The sequence below is a fragment of the Stegodyphus dumicola genome, chromosome X1 (genome assembly GCF_044657685.1).
Source record: "Stegodyphus dumicola isolate Sdum_Otavi_A_Nest chromosome X1, ASM4465768v1".
Classification (NCBI taxonomy): domain Eukaryota; kingdom Metazoa; phylum Arthropoda; class Arachnida; order Araneae; family Eresidae; genus Stegodyphus; species Stegodyphus dumicola.
The window spans coordinates 102450315-102478028 of record NC_140780.1 but is presented as its reverse complement, the minus strand read 5'-3'; the positions used below and the strand labels follow the sequence as shown (position 1 = coordinate 102478028).

The window sequence follows — 27714 nt, the reverse complement described above, 5'->3', positions numbered from 1 at the left end:
TACATCAAATAACCTTTATTTCGTCTTTATTACTTTTTTGCACAGAAAATAATGCACGTGTAAAAAATATATGAATATGAGACCTTATACTTGCCACCAAAAGTTTGTGAGCAGGCAGGCAAGCAAATGCGACATGTTAAATGCATGTTTACACAGCATCAGTTTCTTACATAGAGTTCTGCTCATTTTTGGTGTACATGCTATTAATAATGTCTTCATAATGCTTCTCGATAAACTTCCGTCGAAGTTTAAATGCAGCAGTCACTAATCCAGATTCAGGTGTCCATTCATCTGGGCACAATTTAATTTTCTTTGGAATCTCGGCACCATGGAGATGACCTAGAGGAGAAGAAGCAAAAAGAAAACGTTTTCTCACTACTTATATTTTTATTCATAATGTTAATTATAAATTACTTTACTTTGAATTGTCACAAGTATTAAATCGCAAATTGCTTAGAATATGCATCGCTATATGTCAGTTATTAAAACTTTATAATTAAGTGAGACATCGCATAAGCATAGAATCTTTTTGTCATCCTATCTTAGATTAATCGCATACAAGGGACTTTACAAGAACATTATAAAGTATTTAAAAAATACTCTCGAACACGTGAGAAAGACACGTATACAGTACATATCATGTAATAAATCACATTTAAATCAGTCAGCTAAGAACAAATTGCGGGATTCTCACAAATAAGTAGAAGTTATTTTGTCCTGGTTGCCGGCTTTGTATATCTCAGTTGTAAGTACCTAGTCAAGGGAGGAAAGTCGCCATTTGGACAACCAGATGGAGCACACGCTATTATAATATATAGCTATAGGGCAATTCTACTGTCATGAGACAAACTTGGAGGTGTGGTTGAACGTACTAAAACATGTCGTTTTAACGAAATCGTGACTTGTCGATATGGCTCGTACTAAGCAGACTCCTCGTAGTGAAGCGGTTCCACCTGGTAAAGGCACGGATCCGGTCTCGGACAGCTCGAATACGACGGACACTGAAATGGACCAGGGCACTGATCATGTTCTCACCGATCAAGAAATCGCCACGTTACGACTGGAAATCCAGGAGCAAGAAGTGCGATTAGAGGCAATTAAAGAAAACTACGACTTACTCTCGGCCAGCAGACCCGTTACGGACCGTGACTACCATACGGATATGTTGAAAAGGAATATGGACAATAAGAAGAAACTGATTGAAAAGCTGAGGGGTAAGTTAAAATTTGCTCTTTCTCATGCAAGCTCCACACAAGCAATCACACAGCTCAAACGCAAACCACGTGACACTCCAGATAACGAAGATGACTCGGATGGCTTTCAGAAACCACTCAAGACTGCTTAAATACCCAAGAATATTCCATCAAACTCTGTTCCCACTCAGAACAGCTTTAACGCACTCTCTCAACCACCACAACCAATTAATAGCACACAAACACCAGACGCACGACTCACAAATTACAGCACACCTACACCAATTATGGTTAAGCCAACAGATGGCACCACACATAACCAATACATTAAAAAACTCACAACACTTACAGAAGCTACTTTTTATGGAAAAATAAGCGGAGAATACATTAAATTATTACCTTCCACAACAGACGATCACAGACAGCTCACCTTAGACTTACAAAAACATAACATTGAACACTACGTTATCACACCAAAACATAAAAGACCGGTTAAAGTAGTCATCAGAGGATTACCTATCACAACAAAAACACAAGAAATATCCTCAGAACTCACACACTTAGGATACACAGTACACAAAGTCGTTCAATTCACAAGATTCAAAACCAAACAACCCATGCCACTATTCCAGGTACAACTTATGCAGACACACAACATAGACAAAATCTACAGTGAAACATACCTAGGTATGTTTATCATCACAGTTGAAAAATACATAAACAAAAATATAACACCTCAATGCCACAACTGCCAACGCTTCAACCACTCTTCAGACAACTGCTTCTTTTTACCTAGGTGTGTTAAACGCGCACAACACAAAACAACAGATTGCCCCACACAAGGTAAAATTGATAACCCCATTTGTGCAAATTGCTCCAAGAACCACCCAGCTTCTTATCGCGGTTGCGAAAAATTCCCCCAAAACACAATCAGAAACACCAACAGTTCACCAAACTACACTTTCACTCCAAAAAACACTACCTCACAAACACCTACATTTACACAAGGCAGAACATATGCATAAGTTACATCATACAACACCCAAGGCACCAGAAACCAGAACAACAACACCACACTCAGTACCAACACTTTCACAGACATATTTTCCACCTTAAAAGAAATAAACACCATTTTTGGCAGTAGTAATATATTTAAATTTTTTTACACTTCTCAAACGTAACATAGAACAACTCAGAACAGTCGACACACCAGTGGAAAAATTACTCATATTATTTAACATATGCGAAGAAGCAAATATCTTTAATTAATTGGACAAAAAAAAATTAAATAAATAAAAAAATTAAAAAAAAATAAAACTGAAAATATATTTCTAAGTACAAATACACTTTTAATTTCACACAAAAATACTGCTTGCATGAGGCCCCTCAGCTCTCTTACAGAAATGCACTTTATCAACCATTGGCTACTCCTCATCATGTGACCTGATGACTTTCTATCACATCCAGCCTTCTCTCCGCCCATCGACGCCGCCCACAACTTTGTTTCTCTCATCGCACAGATCTGCCTGACTCCTAGGAAATACTTTCCGGCTGCTTTTCCCCAAGTGCATGTATCACCGTCTCATCATCAATCTGCATTCATTGCCATATTTTTGCTTATTGACTCCGCCTGAACTCAAGTATGACTTCAACGTTCGAAAAGTGACTCAATTTCGACAGGGATAGAACTCTTCAGTCCAGGAGCCCTTTGAAAGGAACGAACTGTTCACGGATGATACTAAAACATGTACTTTTGTACAGAAATGTGGGGTCGAAAGTGACGTGTTAAAACGTGATGTGTGCTGCATTCCATTAGCAGTGTCATACATTAGATGCATGTCAGCCTTTTCAACTATATGTAAACTCACCCATCACACTCGAAATCAGATTTGCCGAATGACCTTTCTTCCCCTGATTCATCGGATCGCGGTTTGCCCGGCTCACTACTGCCCTCTACCCACTGCCCTGCCAGCGAATCACAGCTGTAGTTCGTACTACTGTTAGTGGTTACAATTCTGACCATTTGAAAATACTTATTCCTGTAAATAAGCACTTTGCTCTGATTTTGTAAATAAACACATATTTCCTCTTGTGTCATTTTTTGTTGTTCGTGCCTTAACACGTCACTTTAGACCCCACATTCCTATGCAAAAAGTACATGTTTTAGTACGCTCAATCACCCCTCCAAGTTTGATCGTACAATCACCCTGTATAAGGTTTATTTATTTTTCCTATATAGTTTTGTTTTGATTCAAACTTTCCAATTGATCTTAAACTACAAACTCCTTAATGTCCGGAAAATCACAACATAATGCAAAAAATAAGCAGTTACACTTTTGTTCATTAAAATTTCTGTATCATGAGGGAAGCACACCGGTCTGAATTTTACATGAAAGGTAGATAAAGCTAGGATGTGTAATAATTGGTGTTTCAAGACATGCTCCCATTACAGGCAGTAATGACACCGCAAAGTAGCATAAAAAGGAGATTGAAGTGCTGATGTTTGTTTCGGGAAATCACATTTACTTACTACATATTTGCAGCTCATGCAACTTGAAGAAGCTCATACCAGCACGTCCCAGCATTCAAACATATTTTGCAGGACTGCCCAATCACATCGCGCAATTTCCGCTCCTAAGGGTCAAGATAGTGTAACTTTTATAGGAATTTACAGTCAATGGGTCCAGAAGGGTTACACAGAGCGACGAGTGGTAACTTAAGGATACCTCATTCAACAATACCCTAGACCAGCGGTTCTCAACCTTTTGACTAACACGTACCATCTAAACAAAAACTGAAAAACCTGCAGTACCACCACTACAAAGTACTACTACCACCACCACTCTTGAACAAAGCTCAGATCGCGTAAATTTATGAGTGTTAGAGAAAAACCTCAATCAGGATGTTGGTGTTTTAGTTTCTGAATTTAGTAATTAAAAATGCTTTGCTTCTTTGCGTACCACCTATTTTTCTCTTGCGTACCACCAGTGGTAGCCTGCCACTGGTTAAGAACCCCTGCCCTAGACTACAGATAATTTGCCCGCATCGCTCTTATGAGTCCGCATTGCAGTGGCATCACGTACTCTAATTCCAAAGTCCGAGTGTGTTACGCTACGATACGCCTAGACATGAGTAACGTCGTCTTTTCTGTCGAATTCTGCTTTTACTTATAGTACGAATATTATGACGGCTGTATCCCGGTGTAAAGGCACTGAGGAGAATGAATGTGGTAAACTTGTATTCTTCACAGCCAGACTGTCTTAGACTAGACTGATGGTATAAGGTTGCCACTGGATGCACACCCCTTCACATCTAGTCCGAGTATAGGGTATTTTGTTCAGCCACGGTTAGAGTAATGATTTTATCTGTGTCATAACTTCGGATCCTCCATCACTTTACTCTTCAACAAGACAGTGCGAGAGTGCATGCTACCATTATGTGCTACCTTTATTCAATACATTGGATGTTCGATTCAATTCCTGTCTTTGTGGGCAAGTAGATCTTTCACAAATTTAAAACGGCTGGTAAATGGTTTCAGGGAGAATGGTACGGCATCAACCAAAAGTTTGTGCAAGTAATGAACTCTGGCTTAGATCCCCTTAATTACCATCCGAAGGTTGGTCGTGGAGTCGAATAGACTTTTGATTCTGAACAATTTATGGAAATTAAGGGACTAAAACACTAGTAATTGAGATTCCAAATTTCTTCTTTCCATGTTTTTTCGACTGTTTCTCCAATCGTACAACAACTGCTATATCTGACAGTGAAAAATGCTCGGCTATGCAGCCAAACAGACTTTGATTGCAGTTAAGGAAACTAACTGCAATACCCTAACTGTGATCCAAAGTTATTTCGATCCCTTGCCCAGCCGTACGACAGCTGCTGCTATTTTTGACAGTGGCGGATACTTCCAGACATGTTCAAGCCACAACAGACGAAGGCGTGAATATATAAAGTATTAACATTGGCTGTCCGCAAGCGTCATGTTTTGGACAATTTCTTTGGAATCTCGTAGCTGTTTCTGCCGTCGGATTCTTCAACGACAACAACGGCATCGAAATACTTGCTTATGGCGGACGACTTCTGATTGTTAGCCAGAGATCATAACAGACGAAAATAGGAAACGGTGTGCCCAATATGTACAGCGCAGAAGATCACAAACTCATAATTTCAGTGTCTAAAGCGTAGGGATTCTTTATTAACCCCGGGAGATATATTCACATTCCAGGAACTAAGCTAGGATGGAATAACATTAAAACCATTCGACACTTCAAATATCTGAATGTAATTATACATGGCAGACTCACCTGACAGCACATTTTCTAAAATAAACAAAGAGTGCATAAATTAGCAGATTAAATGCTCAGAACAACATCAGCTAATTAGTGGTATCCTCTCAAATACTAACGATTTAGCATTCTATAGTTGCAGAAAGAGTAGCATTGCACGGGGCTTCCATATAAGGCTCACATTTGAATACGCGTATGTCAAATCAACGTGGCATGGACGCAACGGCCATTTTTACTAAACATCTGTCGGAAATAACCCACGTCTCCACTAGTCCCTCAATAAGCTCGCCGGGCTGCTCCCACTTCATCTAGTGATACGAAGAGAATGTGCAGCAGTTCGGATACATAGATTAAAATGCAAGATAATACTGTGTAACTCTGCCTACTATCACGGAGATTACGAGTCCAACGTAGCATTAACACCTTGGCATCCAGCGGAATTTAAAATTCGACATGAGTTAAAATCACCGGCAGTACTAGAAAATCATGCTTTGTATACAGATGGCTCCAAAGAAGAGCAAAGTATGGGAAGTGGAATCTGTGAAATGCTAGGGAAAGATGTAATCTATACCTGGTCACGAAGGCTAAGTCCATACAATTTAGTCTTTCAAGCCAAGCTACTTGCTCTCAGAGCAGCTATACAATTCTGCATCCGAACAGAACAGCCCTGAACAAGTTATAGCGATTCAGCCTCCAGGTCATCCAGGGCTAAGGATGCAAAATCCAAATAGCAGAATAGATTCAGGAGCTAATGCTTTTCCTGCCTGAGGACCAAAACTCCAGTGGATTAGCGCACATACTGGAGCTTGCGTTAATGAAAGAGCCAATGAAATAGCAAAACAGGCACCTTCGGACTCGAATACTAGAAGCTTTTCATGCAAGTTCTAAGCTAGCGTATGAAGGCCGAAGTGCATTGGCAATCATGGAACAGTGGCAGAATAGCTGGATTAAGGAGTGAATAGGGAGACGTGTGTTCAAATACATCCCTAGAGTCAGTGTTCGAGATCAGCAGCGAAACAACAGAGTTAACTCAATTCTTTACACGTCACACGAGTTACTTAATACCCTTACACGAGTTACTTAAATCGCTTCGATCTTTGTGACAGTAATCAATGTATACGTTGGGCCGCTGGGGACTCAGATCAATATATCTTCGATTGTACGGTAAGAGTTAGATTTCACCTTCAGAAACCAGCTAATGAAAACTGTTACGTATGTGGTAAAAACACTTTTAATAATCTATATGCCATTAAACGTATTAAGGAACGCATCAACGTTTCACTCTTGATTCAGAACAATTCGGAAAACCATACTACCTTTCCCACTGTAATGCCGTATCTGCATGTCATGCTGCCATCCGAATTTCCTGTATTTATATAGAACTATATTTATATAAATTCGTACATGTTATATATTTACGTCATCAGGTTAGTTCGTCAGCTAGCAACTCATTGAACTACTGTTTTCATATATGTATTACACATTAACAGTACCGGCGTTCATGCATATATATGTCTGTGATGTATGGCTCCTCACGGTACTTACTTATTTGCTTGTTTGTAATAGCAATTTTATGCATTATTATTCCACACTAGGACATACATACCATGTATCTATGTTATAGCAGTATCATAATACTTCTAGTGCTAATATCCATACATATTTCCCAAACCTGTACATACTGATTGCATTCATATCGATATTTATAAGCTACATGAATACATTGTAATATCTAGGTAACTATACCAGGAGTATCTGCTTCAATTTAGCAGTTTGGACTAGTTACGTATTATGTGATTTTTGTCCACATACATGTATTTATGCAGAAATATATCGTGTCTGTTACAGAAAGTAAGCATCTGCATATTTGTATTAGGAGTGTCTGTTGGCTGACGATGGTGGTTCGGTAAAACCATCGAAACTAGTCCTGTGAAAATTTGTAAATATAACGCTGATTTTTGTTGTTTGACTTCTGAATTAGTATTTGTTCGGCGTGTTATTGTGTCTTAAAGAGGGAAGAGTTCAAGACTTTCTGATCGCAGTGCCCTGTCGATATGATTCTAGCCGTCAAGGAGAAAGTTTTCCTCAATAAATTTTCCTGAATACAGCGTGAGAATAAACGCAAGACTTCTCTGTACAGTAACAGCCGTGGTCCCCCCCCGTTAGGTTACATCATTGAGAAAGTCTACAGGAGCTCTGCAGTAGGAAGTCGATAGCGTGGTACGTACACAACCAGGGTATCAATTTTATTTCTTTGAGGAGGGGAATACAACATTTACCCTCTGTCATATATTCATTGCATATCACCATTCTGTCATTGTGTCATAAGTCTTTGACATACGACTGGGAGCTGTTCTTTTCTTAAAAGTCTCAACCTCTGTCCAAGGCTTGAGTGCGAGAGAAAGACAGGCCTGCGTTTAGAAGTTAGAGTTCATTTTTAAGGCATGTTCATTATTAAAACTAAAGTTTATGTGCTAAAGTTGAGGTTTTCTTACATAAAAGAAGTACCGAAGCCCTTTTATTTAGGGCTCCGGCTGAAATTATAATTTATCTGGAAAACTGAGAAGTACCGGAGCTGGGCTCCGGTGGGCTCCGGCGCAATTTAACGCTTATATGCCGTAGCGTTAAAACCTCAATTAGGTTTTTTTAATAAAATTTAAATATGAAAGAAGAATTAAACAAGGATGATACATGTTTCTGTATAGCAAAATTGCCTTTATTCCGTTTATCAAACAGACTTCTGCTAACCATTTGCTTCTTTTAACATATATTTCTAAAAAGATTTTCTTTGACTTATTTTATTAATATTGGTTTGCTTTATTAATAATTTATTGTTTGCTACAATTTTTGTCCGGCTTATTTCATGCATATTGTTGCGTGCGTACGGGTTCGTTTGAATTGAATGAACAAGTCCGATGAAAAATGGACAAAATTTATTATTATCACATAAAAAATGCTAAAATTTCCTCAGATATTTTTTCAGTATTACAATATCTCACAGTAGTTATCTTTTAAATACTCAAACGTTTAACAGAAGTTAATTCAAAACCCCTATCCTATCACATTGTGTTTTGTGTGTTTTGCCTAACTCTGAAAAGCTTTTACATACTGTTGTATCTGTTTTCTAAGTATAATACTGATTACTTAACACTCACTTGCAGAAATACCTGTCTGAATAAGGTTTAGAACTCCTCTTAACGACTTAATATAATGTACGTCTGACAACTCACAGTTATCTAATTAATTAACCTTTAGTTAAGACTTGACATAATATAGTATTACCAACAGATAATTCTGTATTTTTATTTAATTTGAGTTTCTCTCTTTATATATATATTCTTTTTCCTAAGAAACATTGGAACTGCATAACACCTGAATTTATAATTATTTTTGTCAGAATTTATGTGAGTAATAGCATTTATTCTAATAAGCAATTATTCACTACTATTTACTTATTTATTTATTTTTGTTAACTTCATGTACTAGTAATTTTCTGCTCTGCTTATGAATAATTTCTGATTTTTGTGATTTTTGTTTTATGTGAGCTATGAAATTGTAAACTATTATCGATGGCTTCTAAAGATAGGTCTTCCTCACCATCATTATTAAACATCTCCCATTCTTTAACTAGCAATTCTGAAAATGCTGACTCCTCCAGATTGAATGATATTCTACGAATTACTGATAAAATTAAAGATATTCTAAACATCGGAAAAAATAGAAAACTTAATACCCAAGAACATAAAGATATTTCTGTCCATTTAACAGCTCTTCGTCAAATAGTGGCAGACCAAGAACTTACTCTAGCGAAGCACGAAGGTACAATTTCGGAACTGAGAGAGCAACTGTCTCTTCAGCGTTCAAATACTACAGTTATCTCTGAAGTGAAGGAACATTTGCAGCAACAACAACACGAAGTTAAAAAATTATTCGAAACAAAGTTTCTAGAACAAACCCCAAATTCCTACGCCGTTGCTGCCGCCAAAAACATTTCTTTGAAACAGACTCCAAAAAGTCAATTCAGAGATCATATTCTACTCCTGAAACCTAAAGATTCAGAGATAACACCTGAAGATATCAGACACCAACTAAGTTCGACACTTAATCCACAAAAACTGGGTATTCATATCAATAATATTCGTACTACTAAGTCTAATGAGCTTTTAATCGGTGTCGAAAAGAAAGCAGACTTAGAACACTTACACCGCTCGATCGTTGAAAATTCACAACTACAAGCCTCCGTAACTGTTCGTACTTCAAAACCCAGAAGTACCAAACTCATAGTGTTTAATGTACCATCTTCAGTGGCTGCTGAAGATATCAAATCGGCTTTTCTGAAAATTACATCAAATAAGAATCTTGATATTTCGTGTTCTCCAGTTCACCGATCTGAAAATACAAATAATTGGATTGTAGAAATTTCTTCAGATTCTAGTGACTGTTTTACTTCGTCAAGAGTCTTCATTGGATTAAACTCGTGTTCCTTCCGTCCCTACATTTCACTTCCCCGTTGCGTTCATTGCCAGGGTCTTGGACATAATAGTCGAAGCTGTCAAAATCCTCCCTGCTGTTCCATCTGCGCAAAACAACATTCCCATAGAGAGTGTACCTCAAACGTAAAACTCTGTGTAAATTGTGTGCGAAGTAACCAAGAAACTGGTTTTTCGTTACCAACTGATCACGGTGCTCATGAAAGAACATGCCAGACGTACAGGAGTCAGCTTAACAAATTATTGTACCCGGAAAAAGCCACAACCTCACATGTTGCCATCATCCATAACTAATAATTCTTCAGTTGATATTAACATGCAAGAGCGCAATTTAAAGAATAACGCTTCAACTCAAGATTATAACGTGGACAGTGATGTACAAAATAATCTACCCCCAACCTTGCTAAAAAACTCGATTCCATTTTCTTCAATTCGTTTTCTCCAAATCAACTTACAAAGAGCAAAAACGGCTTCTGATCATCTAGCAGAATTCTTAATTCATAACCATAAAGACTTTGTTTTAATCCAAGAACCCTATTGTATCGAAGGGAAAGTAAGTAGCATTCCAACGTCTTGGAATGTCTTTCAGTATTCTCCTCAGTCGCCCAATCAACATCCCAGAGCAGCTATCATCAGTTTTAATCATAGCTGGCACCCAATTCTAATTACAGCCAAAAGAGACCTAGTTACAATCAGTCTTAATAGTTCCAACTCTCAACTTCTTATTTCAAGTATTTATGCATCTCCCTCCGAGGATATTTCTCCTTTGCTTCATGATTTAGAATCCATCTTGTTTTCCTTCCGAAGTCCACACATAATTTGTGGAGATTTCAACTCACACAACCAGCTTTGGGGCTACAATTCCACAAGTCCAAGAGGAAGGTCCCTTGAGGAATTCTTCAATTCGCATAATCTTTTCATTCATAACCAAGCCTCGGATTTACCTTCTTTCGAAACAATGTATGGGAGAGGGTGGCCAGATCTCGTAGTTACTTCCCATCACCTAATTAATTCGATTTCAAATCGCAAAATTGAAGAAGACAACTCTCACTCAGATCATAAATATATTACTTTTGAAATCAAAGAGAACTCAGAATCAGTTTTAATGAAACGTTTTAAAATTACTAAAAAGAAAGAAAAGAACTTTATTAAGCAAATTCAACAATCCGCATTTCCAATGACTTCTTCCTTCCAACTAAGTGCAACAAAAGAAGATCTAAATAAAGCTACAGAAGATTTTATAAAAAAATCCAAGAAATATGTGAAAATACCTTTCCAATACGATCTGCAAAACCTTACTTTCATATAAATTGGTGGACTAAAGAGTTACGCGCTCAAAAGCATAAGGCGAGAGCATTGAAACGGAAAATGAAATCGATTACTGACGAGGAATTAAGACACCAAGCCTGGCTCAAATTCAAAAAAGAAAATGCAAACTACAAAAAGATGATTCTCGAATCTAAATTAAAAAGCTGACACAAATATTGTTCAAACAATAAAGAAATTTATGGCACCTTATACAAGATCGCCAGTAGTAAAATATTTAAACCGTCACAAATCCAACTTCCCTCAAATTTGCTTTCAAGTTCTGCTGAAATTCAGGATGCCACTCTCTCAACCCTAAATGAGATTCTTGACTCTGTCTTTCTAAAAGATGATCCAGCTGAAGATTCGCTTACTCAAACCAGAATCCGTAACTGCGATGACATTCCACAAACAGACAACGATATTCAGTTCTCAAAACAAGAAATAAAGCAAATAATTAAAAACCTAACTTTAAAAAAAGGCACCAGGCCCAGATGGCATCGATAACCACATTATAAAATTAATCCATCAAGCCCATCCTGACATAATCTGTAGTTTTTGCAATCGATGTATAGAACTCTCTACCTTTCCTGATTGCCTGAAAATTGTTAATATAATACTCTTCAATAAGAAGAATAAAAGCTCCGATGAACCTAAATCTTATCGTCCGATAAATCTTCTCCCAGCCCTGGGAAAAATTTTGGAAAGATGTCTTATTGGTCGTCTAAAATTTCATGTTTACAGCAAAAACTTAATAAGCAATAACCAGTTTGGATTTCGAAGCCTACTTTCAACAAGTCATGCAATTAATGCAGCTCGTGAACAAGTCAGAAACAATAAAATCAACCAACTTCATTCTGCAATAATATGTCTCGACTTAAAATCAGCTTTTGATTCTTTATGGTGGCCAGCAGTTTTACAAGCGCTGCGTTCCTTTAAGTGCCCTCAAAATTTATTTCTAATTATTCAAGATTACTTCAGAAACAGAAAAAGTATGATTCTTTACAACAACACTGAAATTGTGCGTAATCAAGTCCGAGGATGTCCTCAGGGGTCTTGCATGAGTGCAGATCTCTGGAATATCAGCTTCAACAACATCATTGCCTATCCATGGCCAGATCACTCAAAAATTGTAGCTTTTGCAGATGATGTAGCTTTTATTACAAGTGGCCGTACCAGAGACATTTTACAGAATAATTGCAACGAAACACTCCAGTTATTTAACCAACTTTGCAAGATTCAAAAACTACAAATTTCACATAGTAAGTCCCAAGTCTTAGTGATCCATAAACCAGGACAAAATATAACTAAAGCTTCTAAAAATTGACAATCAAAAGATCAAATCTGTGAACACAATCAAGTACCTCGGTTTAACAATCTACAAGAAATTCTCCTGGATTCCTCATCTACAAAATATTAAACTTCGTACAACATCAATAGCTAACTGCCTACGACGTATGCATGGATATAACTGGGGCTTAAATCCGCATATAACACGTATTCTTCTAAAAACAGTCATCTCAAAAATGGTAAATTACGGAGCCGGAATTTGGGCACAACCAATGACAGTAAGAAAGATTAAATGTTTAAATTCAATTCAAAGGCCTTTTACTCTTTGCATTACTCGGGCGTATCGCACAACTTCAAATATAGCACTTGATACTTTAGCTGGTACTCTTCCGTTATCAATCAGTGCAGAAATGGAATGCACCTATACGAAAGTTCTCCAACTTAACCAAGCCGCAGAATTCAACAACCAAACCTTTTGGCCATCCAACTATGAAAAGCAAATTAACCCCAATCTTATCCATCCAGCGCTCCGCTTCAGCAAAATAATATTCACCACGTCTGAAGAAAATTCAAGTTCATCTCCAATTGCTTATACTGATGGATCAAAAAATTGAAGGAAAAGTTGGTTCCGCAGTCGTTTTTCAAATTACCCCCTCAAATATCATCAAATGGAAAGGCCATCTCCATAATAATAATAGTGTTTTCCAAGCGGAATTGTCAGCTATAAAAGCAGCGATTGAAATAGCCATTCTAAAAAATCTCAACGAATTTAGCATAAAATCTGACTCCCAAGCAGCTGTTCTAGCTATTAAAAATCCCTTACCTTCCTCTCCATTGATATCCGACATAAATTCTCTTCTTGGAAAAATCCCAAACTACAAAATTCAAATCTCATGGATCAAAGGACATAGTGGCCATTTTGGTAATGATCAGGCAGATGAATTAGCCAAAGAAGCAGCTATTAATCAAGATGGTACTGAAATCATCATTCCGTGGCCTCGCTCGAATTTCAAGTACCAACTAAAACAACTTGCTTCAAAATCTTGGCAAGATTTGTGGAACAATGCTCCACAGGGAAGGCGCACATATAACTTGATGCCCAATGTAAGCTTAGCATCTCTGAACTCGAATCCTTCCCTAAATTACTTTATAACAGGACATGGACCCTTCCCCACATATTTCTACGCAAGAAATTTGGCAAACTCTGACATCTGCATATGTGGGGAACTGGGAACTCCTGATCACTACGTTTTCTCATGCCCCTTAACTGAGGATATTCACATAAAATTCCCAAGAACTGACCTCCTGGCATTCCAAAGATTTTTAATTAAAGATAAACATCAATATCCAAAGTTTCAGAAAATTATGCAACGACTCTCTTCCTACGGCGTAGATCTCTGTCAAGTGTAAATCCACATACAGTTTAAACTTAGTGAACTTTCACATGCTGTAATTATGGACAAAATGGATCCGCTCGTGAACTGAACTTTATAAACTGCAATAAACCAATATATCTGAAATAATCCATGGACACCTACCTCTTTAGCATTATTATAACAATTCATTTAACATTGTGTTGCCAGTACTAATTATAATTATCTCATTATGTTTATTTGTTTATTAATTATGTTTATCTCCTATTTTTGTTGCACCAAATCAGATGTTCAATTTATCTTGTGAATCTCAAATTGTATTCCTACTATTTTGTAATCTACTTATGCCCTACACCATTATTTTTAATAAATACTGGATGCGGGGCGTACTGTGGAATTGCACGATGTACCATAATAGGTAAACTTTAGACCTTTTGAAAAGCTTCAATTTATGCAAATTCTTATAAAACTTGCAATTACGCCCCCCCCCTTTTTTTTTTTTTCAAAGAGTTAGTATGGGAAGGCATTACCAGTTGACTTATGGTACATCGCTGGTGTCCCCCATACTTTTACCTTTACCTTTACCTTTCCTTTAATATTCGTCACGAGCTTCACTGCACGGGAAATAAAACAATTTAAACAACACTAACATTAGCTATTTAAATACCAAATCCGTATCAATATGTATGATATAAATAGATTCCATTACTCATTGCTTTTAAGGCAATCTGCTGTGTTCTGACGATCTAAGAAATGCGGCTTTTTTTTTTTTTCTTATTACGTGCTCCGCCGTTTGCCACTGTACAGAAAGGGAGGGATATACCGTGGAGAACTGAAGTCCGACATTAACGTAATCTGATCGAAGTTTCTACACTTTTAAATAGAATAATTACTAGGCCGAACTTTAGGAGAATTTCAAATCTTTTCCTTCTTTTCGGCTAAAACAATTTTTCCATTACAATCGTTTTGTCATTATAGTCAAATAAGCTGCGCTCAAAGGTATTTTTTAACTACTCACCATTTCTGAGTAAAAACTCATTTCCGATTAATTATTCATGAAAATTTGTTGCAAGACTATTTCCTCTTTAAATTAATTAAAACTATTTATTTTCAACACCATAAAAATATATCTCTTACTATCATACTTACATTTTTTTCCGTACGATTTTATTCTTTCAGTAGCTTTGGCTGTAATTTCTGGGTCTGCGCACATTTCTTTGAAAGGAAGGTGATCTTTGCCTAATTCCTTGGCTAATGCCTTTAAATGTGGTTGACTAGGTATGACAATGGCAACAAGGTAAGTTTGCAGGCCATTTCCACAAACGCAGATATTTTCTATGAGAGGACATGTTTTCAATTCTGCTTCTACTTTTCCTAGTGCAATGTACTCTCCAAACTGTAATTTTACTAAATCCTTTTTTCGATCTGTAAGAAATAAAATATTGCAAATTATTTACATTCCTTCAACAAGCAGTTTCCCTGGCATTTAAAATTTTGTACATATTTGTAATTTTCAAGGGCACATTGAAAAGAATTTTCATATTTATAAATACGTTTTACCGATATCGGTAAAAAATAAAATTTTATAAAATGCTTTTATACTCCCCAAAATTGCATTTAAAACGCCTGTTTTCTCTTACTAAAAGTACTCACTGCCGTTTGTAATATTTTAATAGGCTCAATACTATTTCTGGGTCAATTTGCAATAGACTGTGATTACATGAATACGTACATATGAAATGTATGTTTCTAGATGTAAAACTTATTCTGAGAGGCATATTATGTACGCAGGCAAACTGAAGCAGTAGATGCAAGCTTTTTCTTGCCATCCATTATTGGATGCATTTTACAGATCTATACTTAATATGACATGCAAGTAAGTAGTCAAGTACGTTTGAACCACAGGTTGTGTGAAAATTTTTAAAGTTCACACATACACGCACCCACTCGAAGTTTAAAATCTAATTATTATCATATTTGCTATATCTTGAGAACTGCAATAGAATCTGAAAGGTATGCAGATATTCATTATACTCAGATCACATTTCTCAAGTATAGCACAACAGTTAACGCGATGTGTCCACGTGAGTTTGTCATTATTGATGATTCCTAGGTAATTAGCCTTTGGAACAATGGGTAACCGGCTTGTTGAAAAGGAAGATATGTTCTTTGGCTTTAAACTCCGATTTTTCCGTATAACAAGCAGGAGCTGTGACTTTTGGGCTTTAAATAATATTAACTATTTAAAAGTTAGTCAATAAAGTCTGCGTACATCAAGAAAAGTAATATAAAATCCAAATTTTAAGGTGCGAAAAGGGTAGTTTCTTAAAGTTTTATTTTTTAAATATTTAGTTTCAATAAGGGACTTTGAAATTATTTAACTGTAATATTTTCATATCTAACAATTTATGCACACTAATTTTTTAAAAGATAAGTGGCCATAAATCAAAGCCAATAATGTTTGCGTACAACGCGAAGGAGACGGGAGATTTCTTATCTATCTTTTAAACTTCAAACTTGAGAATGCAAAGAAGGTTACACTTTCTAGGTCATTGACTTCCGAAGCAAATTTCACGTTGTTATTTCTATTTTCTTTGACGAAAATGACAACCAATAAATAAATTCCTTTAGTTACGAAACAACTAATTATCAAATTGAGAGATGAAGGTAAAACTCTTCGTTATATTGGTAAAACCATTGGAAAACCATTTTCTAGTGTGCAAAGAGTTATTCAAAACTATCTTGACACTGGTAGTCTTGCAGTAAAACCAAGATTTGGGAGACCGAAGAAGCTAACACAGAGAGAAGAAAGAAAAATTCTTTTACGAATTAAACAAAATCCTAAACTTTCTGCTGCAAGCATTGCAAGAGACATTTTTTTAATCAGCAACAAGGAAATTTATCCTGAAACTGTACGAAAAGTGCTGCGAAAAGCCGATTATCATGGACACAAACCTAGGTCTAAGCCATACATTTCCGAGACAAATAGAAAGAATTGCTTTTGCCAAAACATATTTAAACTCTTCGCAGGACTTCTGGAACAATGTAATTTGGTCAGATGACAGTAAATTTATAATATTTAAAATTTATGGCCATCCTATTGTATGGAGAAAACCAGGAACAGAACTGAATCTGAGAAATTTAAATCTAACTGTCAAACATGGAGCTGACGGTGTGATGGTATGAGGGTGTATATCGTCGAAAGGAGTTGGAAATTTTCACATTATTGATAAAGTCATGGATAAGTATGTTTATCTGGATATTCTGAAGAAAAATCTACGAGACAGTGCCCGAAATTTAAACCTTTGTAATACCTTTATTTTCCAACAAGACAACGACCCGAAACATACAGCTAAAATTGTGAAGGAATATCTCCTCTATCACACTCCAAGAGAGTTGCGTACTCCTCCACAGTCACCAGACCTCAGTCCAATCGAACATTTGTGGGCAAAATTGAAGGAACGAATTCGAAAACACAATATTACGTCGCGAAATGAGCTAATTAGTAAATTGCAGGAAGAATAGGCGAAATTTACGTAGGATGACACTGAAAAACTAGTTCAGTCAATGCACAGACGTCTGCAAGCTGTTTTGAAGAATAAAGGATATCATACAAAGTATTGAAGTAATGTAAAAAACTTATATTTTGCTTTTTTTTTTGAAAGTGTACGCAGACTTATTGGAGGGAATTTCTGAGTTTTTTTGACAAAATATATTTTTGAAAAAATGTAAAAAGTATTACACTGATATTATTTACTTTTTATTTAAGTTTACAGTTTTAGCTAATAGAAGAAAAAAATGCAATGATTAAAATACATTTTTCTATGCTTCAAGTGTTTTTTTAATTTAAAATTTAGTCTGTACGCAGACTTTTGTGACTAACTGTATTTTCCAGAAGCTACACCACTGTTCAATACTCGGAATGATGGTTTGCAGCATTTTAATGGCGTGACTAAGGTTGGCTGATTTTACCGCCGCGTAACAGGCTATTCTTTCTAAGTTAGTTGAAATTCCAATAAATACTGCTCCTAACTTATTTGCATTCAACGCGATACGCGGGACACAAGATTCCGAAATTAAAATAACTGTTATAAAATTAAAATACCCCTTAGAAGGCTATTAAAATAAAAGGTATATTTTAAGTATATTTTTAAGCATTTATATTTTAAGTATTTCTTTCATATTTTTATTTATTTATTTATTATATTTGCTATGTAATTTCTTTAAAAATAATAAACGGCAATAACTTCGAATGGCAACATAATTTTATTTGAGAAGTTATACGGATAAAAAAATAAGAATTGAGCTTAATAGCTTCCTGATGCTAAAAAATTCATTCTGCTATTTAAATTATTGTTACATAATAATGTTATATTTCCTTATAGTAATAATGCAACTCATTATTAGCTCACCATATATTCTTATGTAGCATAATAAGTATCAGTTTATAGAAACTATATGGACTTATTTCTACAGATTGCGTGCTGTGTCTTTGATTTTTATTCCCATATATATAGCCTATTAAATATATGCAATTTGGGGGGCTGGAATTTATATAAAACATCTTGATCATCATGATTAGCAGTGGTTTTGTTTATTAAATAATGTCATAATATATCGTATCTTTACAAAGTTGAGAATAATGGATCTGTATTTCGTCATATTTTATCTTAACGAAATGATACGTTTGAAAGAATCTATGCTAAAAGAATAACGTACCGATTATTTTTAATGTACCATTGGGAAATACTTCTCCTATGTCTCCCGTATAAAACCACCGAATACCATTCTCCGTTCTGAAAGCTTCTTCCGTTTGTACTGCATTCTTGAAGTACCCCAAGGTAAGACAGTCTCCTCCAAGAACGATTTCACCCCTAGGATTGGGTTTATCTGTCACAAAGTAGCTACCTAGAGTAAATGGAAGCAAAATATACATTGAGTCTTGTAAAAAATGCAGTTGTGTTGCTAATGTTTAATTATTGCCTCAAGCACGACTTACGCAATGACAGAGATAGTAATTATTTAGATACACATTAATCAAATCAGACATATATCTTTGAGGGAGAGAACACTGAATTGTTTAATAAAAATTTGAGGTACATAAGTCTTTGTCCTGTAATGTTGCAATGTAGACTTGCAAAATGTATGCATTTTACATTTTACTTTTTATTCATAGCCATAGATTAAAGTTGCCGAGTGGTGTTTAAGGTTGAAAGAGCGTTATCAGATGATTAGATATTCTTTTATGTCTTCAAGTGTTCTAGGAACATGAAAGAAAATGGTCTTGTAAGGATACAAATCTGTACCCATACAAGTAAACAACCATGATAAAAGTATCCATCAGTTTCGCAAATGTTTGAAAAATATTCTTATGTAATGTACCTCAGGTTTAAGAGCGTATATATATTTACTCATATAATACTAGGAGCCTGGCAATCTCATAACCCCTAAGCCTATGGCCCTCAGAATTTACGTATCTCGAAAACTTTCCCAGAATTTCGCTTTTCCAGTAAAAAAGCGAGAAAAGTGAAAGTTGAAGGCCTCCGAAAAAGCTCTGTTTCTAGGTCTTCAGACGAGTTTAATGGATTCCTGACAGTAACCATTTAACGCACTGAATATTTTAATGTAAATTCTAAAAAAAAAAAAAAAATGTTATCATCAGGACTTAGGCTAAAACTAACTTGCAGTATATCCGAAGTTCAAACAACGGTAACACAGAAGAATCGTTGAGGGTTTTCTGTGGGAATTTCTTCTTTGATTTATTGGCCATTTTCAAGATTGTAACCAATTTGGAAAAAGAAATTAGAATGTTGTATTGTCATTGGCATTCTGTTTACCCTGAAGTATTTAATTTCCTATATTAAGTGAGTTGATTTATGTTCTAAGATTTGATGGTTTGAGAAGAAGATGCACAAAACAAGTTAATAAAAGCTTTTAAAATATTGCGAAATTAAAATTAAGTATTTTTAAAGTAGTATTTGTGCTCTTACTATAAAATGATTTCTGTATTTTTGATCTAGCGCTTGGGATAGTATTCTGTTTGATTTAAAAAATGCATAAGCAGAAAGAGCAAGATATATCGCTATATTAAAGAAGTTCATGAAAAATGTCTATAAGACCGTTTTACTTGAAATGTAAAATAGTATTATTTAGTCATCTTCAAAGCAACATCCATCGGAACGTATTACAGCATGAAAACGAAACATAAACTGCACTGTCCCGATGATCCTGCAGTACGTCCTTTCAAGCATTTGTCCTACGGAAAGTACGCTAACGCTGTCTGACGGCCAAATTCCTGTACTGTAAATTTCGTTACATGACATGACTTTTCCGTTAATTATTCTTAACACTGAAATATTTTAACAAATTCATATGAAATACATATTTATGTTGTCATTATGCGCCTGTAGTTGACAAGAAAGAGCCTTAAGCACTATATAGGTGACAGCCCGACTTTAGCTCATTTTAACCCCAAATTTTGAGAGAAAGCATCCCGAGGATGACGGGTCCGATGGTTTCCCACCCCTCTTTCCCTACAAGGAACCTCTTGAGGGGACCTTCGGCTCGCAGCATATTTAGAATGCCCCATGCCGCGCAGGCACTATACGTTTACAAATATCCATGCCTTCTCGGGAATTCGAACGCGCTCCCTTCACTACGGCAATCAGCATCGCTAACTGCTATCCCAGTTGGACAGCAGCAATATATATTAAATCCTAATTTAAGTTTATAGAGACATTATCATTTTTCTTAGCAGGAAACATTAAAATCAGTTGTGCCCAGAGTTGACCCACGAATATTTCACAACTAACTGGGCGTGTTAAAATTTACACCACAGCATACATTGGGAAATGGGATAGTTCCTCATAAGTTTCAAAAGTGAAACTATTACAAATACAGTTCTTTTGAGAGAAAGATTAAGTAACATCAATACCTCGTGTAGCTACCACAAGCAACCGTGACCACTGATATATTACTTTGAGCATGAAACCTCAGACACGCGTTTCTTGTCCTTTAATTATAATGAGAAATTACATCTGCAATAGATGGTACTGCTTTTAGGTATGGTAGTCGCCTGTTGGTCATGGACTGGATATGTTTCAAGTTGCGATAAACGAATAAGCCAACGCAACGGTAGCACATCGGAATCTAAATGATTTTGCATCCTCAATATAGTGTATTCGAGTATCAGTAGCGGGTGCAGCCCGACCTGCCTAACCAAACAAGTTGGTCTTATGGTCATGACAGGCCATGCCCATTTCAACAAATGAAAACTGAAAGTATATTGTAATAGTATTGTAATAGTAAAAGTGTATTCGAGTATTGTCTTGTTGTTAAATCATCTTAAACATACTCTAAAAGTCAAATGACACCACAGTTCCAAAAACAGTCTAACTAAGAAAATTATCGGACCTTCCAACGATATCACCACGAAACTTTCAAAGATGGACAAGCATACAACAAAGGACAAAGCGACACTTATGACATGAGGCATTTCGCAACTCTCAGGAAAGATGTAAAATGGGGTGAGTGCCCGCAATATTTATAGCCTTAAGCTGGCAGACGATGCGGTTCCAGAGTACATTAATAAGAGCATTACGTGAGAGTTGCCCGTCAGAGAAAGAAATATCTGTAGCAACCCATTGCTCGAAAATACAAGACACTAGGGACAAAGTGACAAATAACAAGATAACTTTGGGTAACAGCTCTCGAGACACTGGCTAGCATATATATATCAAATTCCAAAAAGTGCTTAAAATGGAACTACTATTTCATGCATTACTGTCGTTTAAGCAAATAGGATAAAGAAGAAGCTGTCTGAATTGGCATTCCCAGTTTTGAATCCAGTTCATAGATCATTTAAATCATTTCATTTAAATCATTTCAAACCTTTTTTTTTTCTTTCTTTTTTTTTTTTTTTTTTTTCGTTTTGGTTATAAATTTTAGTGTGTGCGCATCATGTGCAACGCTTCTAGTTGTGAATCTGGAGTCATCAATACCTGTTCGTGGTGAGCACATCAACTTTGCGGTTAGCTTTGCCTTTTTCACCACATTACCATGCGATGGAATGACGTACGCATATGACATTTGCAACTTTATGACAGAGAACTGCTGATATTGGGGGCGTTATTCTTCGCAGATATATTTTAATTACCAATGTATGGCCTGCAAATATCACGAACAGATGTTCTCCTTCATACTTGCTGTTTTGGAGGTCGCAAGAGATTGCAAATAATATATGTATCTGTCGCTATGTTCGCCTGCTTGTCCACCCCTAGACGTTTAGGTGCTATTGTCGTCAGGAGCTTTGAAGAATCTCTTGTAAGTGATACATTGCTCCCTGTTCAAGGTCTTGTATTGAGCATAAGTTCGGGTGATACTGTGGTCCGCTATTTCTCCCTATTATAACATCAGGTGGAAGTTCTACATCACAGTGAAGTTCTATACAGAACTCAACTTTTCAGCGGGGCATCGCCAAATATGAATTTATCCATTTGTTTTATACAGATGTGGATAAATCTGCAAAACAAACCGGTGAGAAATTGCTTGTACATACAGATGTAAGGTTATAAAGCCAGTCGCAATCGAAATTATTTTTGGCTCCATAGTAAAGATACGTCTATGTTGCAGACGGTATTTCATTATACGTACGGAGACTTGCTCTTGTGTCAGACAGCCACCCAATCGTTATATTGGTTATTGACTCTAGCTGCCATACTGATGGGGACGGGTTCTAAGTTCAAATCACAGAGAAGACAGAGATATTTTTAAGAGTATAGTGTCTGTGCGGCAAAAGGGCACTGGAAAATTCTATATCAAAATTGGGGCGGTAGCTTAACAGTTAGCAAAATATGGCGATACCTACTATACCTTCGGGAATGCGCAGGTGCCGGCCTTGCTTTTACTTGTACCTATTGTACTAAAGACTCTAATTATGAAGCTAAGGTATTTGATGTAGCTATGCAATTGCTCATATTCAGGCGCATCATATGCCTGTCCTCTCATTTCCTTATGTGCCAAAGCAGATGATATCCTTCTTTGTTATGAGTTATTCCACTAAACCAGTAAAGACATTTTATCTTTGCCGTGGCTTGAATCTTTAAACCCGAACATCAACGTCTTAGCAGTGAACCCGCCTTTTTAGGTGTCCTATAACTTCTTCTTGATCAAAACTTGAAATCGTTTGTTTTGTTGTTGTATCCTTCCATTTAACATTGTGGCAATTCCTCTTAGAATACTTGCGATCGAACACAATTCCAATTTTCCTTTCAGGTTCTGTCTTCTATGCCATTTTCAGGTAACAAAATTCTCATACTTTATTTGCATTGGTGATGCCATCTTAATTATTTATCTAGATCGTTCTATGTATATATCACACAACATTCTTTTTGGTGCTGGATTTTTAATGAGAAACACTGTACTCATATTGTTAGGATTATATAAAGCGAGTTGCTTTGTTCTGATATCAATTAATTAAAGTAAACTATATTATTTTATTATATTTTTTATTGAATTCATGTCGAGTTTATTTATTTTAGCTATTACGTGATGTCAAAATTTTATTTGTACACCAAAAGTTATTTGTATATGAAAGTAAAACCCCTCAACGGTAGATTTTTTTAATTAAACAATATCATCTTTTTACTTCAACTTTTTATTCATATCTTTTCTGTATAATCAAAATTATTTCATATTAGCGAATCGCTTCTAAAAACTGCTGCTTCTGTCCATTTCGTGTATTTTTATTGTCAAGACCGATACTTCTATTCCGTATATTTCCGTATATAATAGAAAATGTGCAAAGAATTACAATACCTAGGTTAATATCATGCTACTATTTACAACAATGGCAGCTCACCCAGAATGATTTAAAAATTTTTGTTGGATGTTATTTTCTATTGAAGTCGAACTATAACTGTTTCAAATGTTTTCAATTTTGAACACATATTACACCTACTTGTTTTCATGTGGTTTGGCAGTTTAAACAAGATAGAATATGAAACAATAAACTTTTACTGAATATTTCTAATTTATTTACTAATCAACAACATATAATTTGATATTAGATGCATCAGGTAGGAAGTATTCTACAATAGTACCTTCAGTTAAATAAAATTTTAGAATGCTTCTCTGATATCTGTGTTTTGTTACAGGATATTTCATTTGATCTCGTGATTTCTTAAGACTTTACTAATCAGTTATTGCTTTATCTTAAGGCCTAAATAAACACTCGTATAATTTATTATCAAAATTCACTTACAGTTAATTTCAGTTTTCGTTTTAATTTTTTATTTCAGCCAGTTTTTTCCCTCTAATTTGAAATTTGAAGCAAGAGCTTGTAAGAATTATGTTAATTTTATTAACAGTTAAATTTTAAGTTAAAGTTCCTTTCCTATCAAATTCTTAACTTCAACTTACTACTTCTGGCCAGAACGTAGTTTTAGAATCACTCTGAATACTTGATGAGGAGGAGCGGTATTTAAACCGCGAAGTTCTACTTGCTGAGAGAGAGAGAATCAGAGTTTCTGATTTGTGCGCAACTGCTTTTTTTGGCTACTCTCTCTCAAAACTGTTATTACGCTCCGCCGTACTTAGGCCCTTAATAGCTTCGCAAGATATTAAACGTTAAGGGGCCAACTCTGTTAGAATCTTGATAGCGTCGGCTATATCTCTTTAGTTTAGATAAGTTTGAGTTTAATTCTTAGCCTCTTAAGTTCAAGTCCAAGTGGCGGCTTTACTGTATTTCTCCAAGACGGAGTTTGTTAAATCTTAGTTGAAATAATAAAGGAATAGTTAACCCTTCGTATTTGTTGTTTCCTCTACACGAACTCAAGCGATTATTCGCTAACTAGTTCTTAAGATTCTTCACAACAACGATAACATAGCATTTACAAAACAAGAGGAACCCTCCAAGCTAGTTTCAGGTACAGCTTACTCTTTGTATTTAATGTAAAATGACTTTCGGGTATTGAATCAAATTCATTGTCCAAGAGAAAAAGATTAAAATTCTGAATGACATTTGCAAAACATGAAGCCAGTATTGAAGGAAACTTGCAAGGTAACAAAATTTATTGTAGTTTTTTATAAAAAGAAATTTCATTCGAAATATAAGTACCGTATTTTAATATACATGGTAACTAAATTTAAGTTATTGGTCTTTGTTAACGTTACTGATATCATCCTCACAGAAGAGATAAAGTGACTACCTTCTTTCCAGTCCACTAGCCGTAGTTTGCAGGTAGTTAACGGTGCTCCAACTCTACCATTACTCAAATCATCATCTGCAAATAATTGAAAAATTTCAATTTTAATCAAATTATTTTATGAATTTAGAAACCAGATAAATGCTATGTGAATTAAGGTAATTTGTATAACATGAAGATTATCAAAATGAAAGTGCATGCGTGTAATCAAGTGCCTGAAGACTCACGATGAAAACTTTTTTTATGAACCCTCAAAATCGGGCCTTAATTTATACCAGAAATGCATAATTGCAGTAAAATGTTTATCTGCAGCTAACACTATTTAATAAGGCTGATCTTTTTACTTAGGAATTATTTGAAAAACTAAAATAAGAATTCCAGTTTCTGATTACTAATCACATCCTAGTCTAACAGAATGCTAGCGTTTAACACGCTATAATAAACCTCAAAGCAATAATCTACAGCACAACAAGTCACAGCATTAAGACAAGGGATTAACTTAAGGGCAACAGATGTGAATCCATAGTAGTAAGATTTTTGCATGCAACAAAAAAAAAAAAAAAAAAAAAAAAAAAAAAGACTATCTATTAAGGTAAAATGTACAGGAGCTTGTATTTTCATATTAATTCAATCTTATATGTTTCTGGCCATAAAAATCTGCAATTATTAAGATAACAAAAATAAATATTAATTAATGTAGGTTGAAATATTTGCTATAGTTATTGCAAGCCAATTCGTTACTTTTTATTTATTTAAATTGTTTGAGAAATATTATTATTAATCCTTTAATTTAATGTTCAAAATCTGTATTTAAATTAATTGCAGTATTTATATTTATGCGGTGTAAAATTACTTAATGGTATAGAATATTAAGAATACCTTTAAGAATACCAAATTTTAATTTTTGTTTTCAGTTATAATTGTCAATTTTATATGAATAAAAGCTTTGTACAAGACGAATCACTCCAACTGGAAGTATAAACTTACAGCGCTAAAAGCACTGTAAGTTCAGTTTAGAGGTAGCTCAATACAGTTGCCAGTTACAAATTCAAAATCGTTTCTATTAGTATTTTTGTTTTGTTTCGTGCCTATAGAATAAGAGTAGTAATAATAATAAGAGCAGAGCAGTATAGAATTAGAGCAGAAACTGAGAGTTAAGTTTGGTTATAAGTGCAGAAAATTGATAAAAATAATAATCAGTAAATAAACGTACAGTCCGTTACAGTTGCACTAGCTGCAGTTTCAGTTAAGCCATAGCCTTGTAGCACTGGAACATTAAGACAGCATCGAATAAAGCTCTGTGTATCTGGTGATAAAGGAGCACTGCCGCACATAATAACTCGTAAGTTACCACCCATAAAGTCATGATAAGTCTTGAGGAGTTTCCTAGATGAAAAGACGAACAGAAGAATAAAAACATTTATGTGTATTTCCTTTACAGCAGAGTAAATTAAGGTATATTCCACTTATTAAACTTTTTAAGTCTACAAATAGAAATCGGAAAAGTATTAAATGAGAAGACTAACCTGCAAAGATTCGCAGTTTGTAAAGTGATAAAATATCTATTGTTAAATACGTACTATATACTGACTCCTCAAGTACGCTTCCAAAGTAAGAGTTATTGAGCTGTAAAGATATTTCAACAGGAACGTGAAACTAAATTCTCCTCAATATATATGAGATTTGCTGAAGAGATTTTACTCCGCAGGACTCCTTACGCAGGACTCCTTTGAAATATTAGCCCACCACTGGCTGAGCGGTAAAGTCGTTGAACACTGGTAGTTCGGTCCGAGGTTCGAATTCGCGAACGGGCTGGCTGCATGGGTGTTTTCGTGGTTTTCCCCATGTCTAACGTGTATACAAGCCAGTTTTCCTTAGAAAGCCCTCCACGAAGGCATCCCTCTCCTTAGGCAGATAGCCCTCGAGGCTTTGCCGTAATTGAATAACCTAACCTAACCTTTGAAATATTACTTTTATTATCAGCATACATAAAAAGCAGTGTTCTCTATCTTGGCGACGTGCTTACCATTTTAAAAAGGTTTACAAAGTATTTTCTTCAATATTTTAATTTGCTGTGAGTAAAACTCGTACAATAAACAATACTCTTGTATTTAAGTAACCTATAGCAAAATTATCTTTTTGTATTTTAATTTATTTAAATATCGATTTATGTCTTCAAGCAATTTACTCAGATATTATTTTAGAATTATTACTTAATATTTGCCTGTCTGAGCAAAAAATCAACAGTTATATAAAAGAATAATTGAAATTTTGCGTATGGAATTTGAACCTAAGATCTTGGATTCGCTCTTAGAGGCAGAGCGCATATGTGTAGACTGTCAAATAGTTGTATACCCATATAACTAAGTCAGTCATGACAGCATAAAATGTGATATCAGAGCACTTTATATAAACAGTTCAGAAAACAGTGGTCTTTCTTAATTCCAATGATTTCACTTAACTATTTTCTGTACCCTCTGTCAGTGCTTCTATGAGCAAGGCAATAATCAGAATGAAAACCAAATATTCCTACTCACAGAAAAAGTGCATGCCAAAATGAAAGCGGAAAC

At 35.4% G+C, this 27714-nt stretch overlaps 1 protein-coding gene across 1 annotated transcript in view; it reads right to left on the bottom strand.

The window, feature by feature from the left end:
- The window catches only part of LOC118187263 (fatty acid CoA ligase Acsl3-like), a 120579-nt gene continuing 92865 nt past the window's right edge, over positions 1-27714 (bottom strand). Inside the window, exons 13-17 of the mRNA XM_035357453.2 lie at positions 26358-26530; positions 25148-25222; positions 18660-18848; positions 15090-15365; positions 1-339 (exon numbers count right to left, since the gene is read on the bottom strand). Of these exons, the coding sequence (XP_035213344.2) occupies positions 167-339; positions 15090-15365; positions 18660-18848; positions 25148-25222; positions 26358-26530 (886 nt within the window). The 3' untranslated portion in view covers positions 1-166. The remainder of the gene's footprint in view (positions 340-15089; positions 15366-18659; positions 18849-25147; positions 25223-26357; positions 26531-27714) is intronic.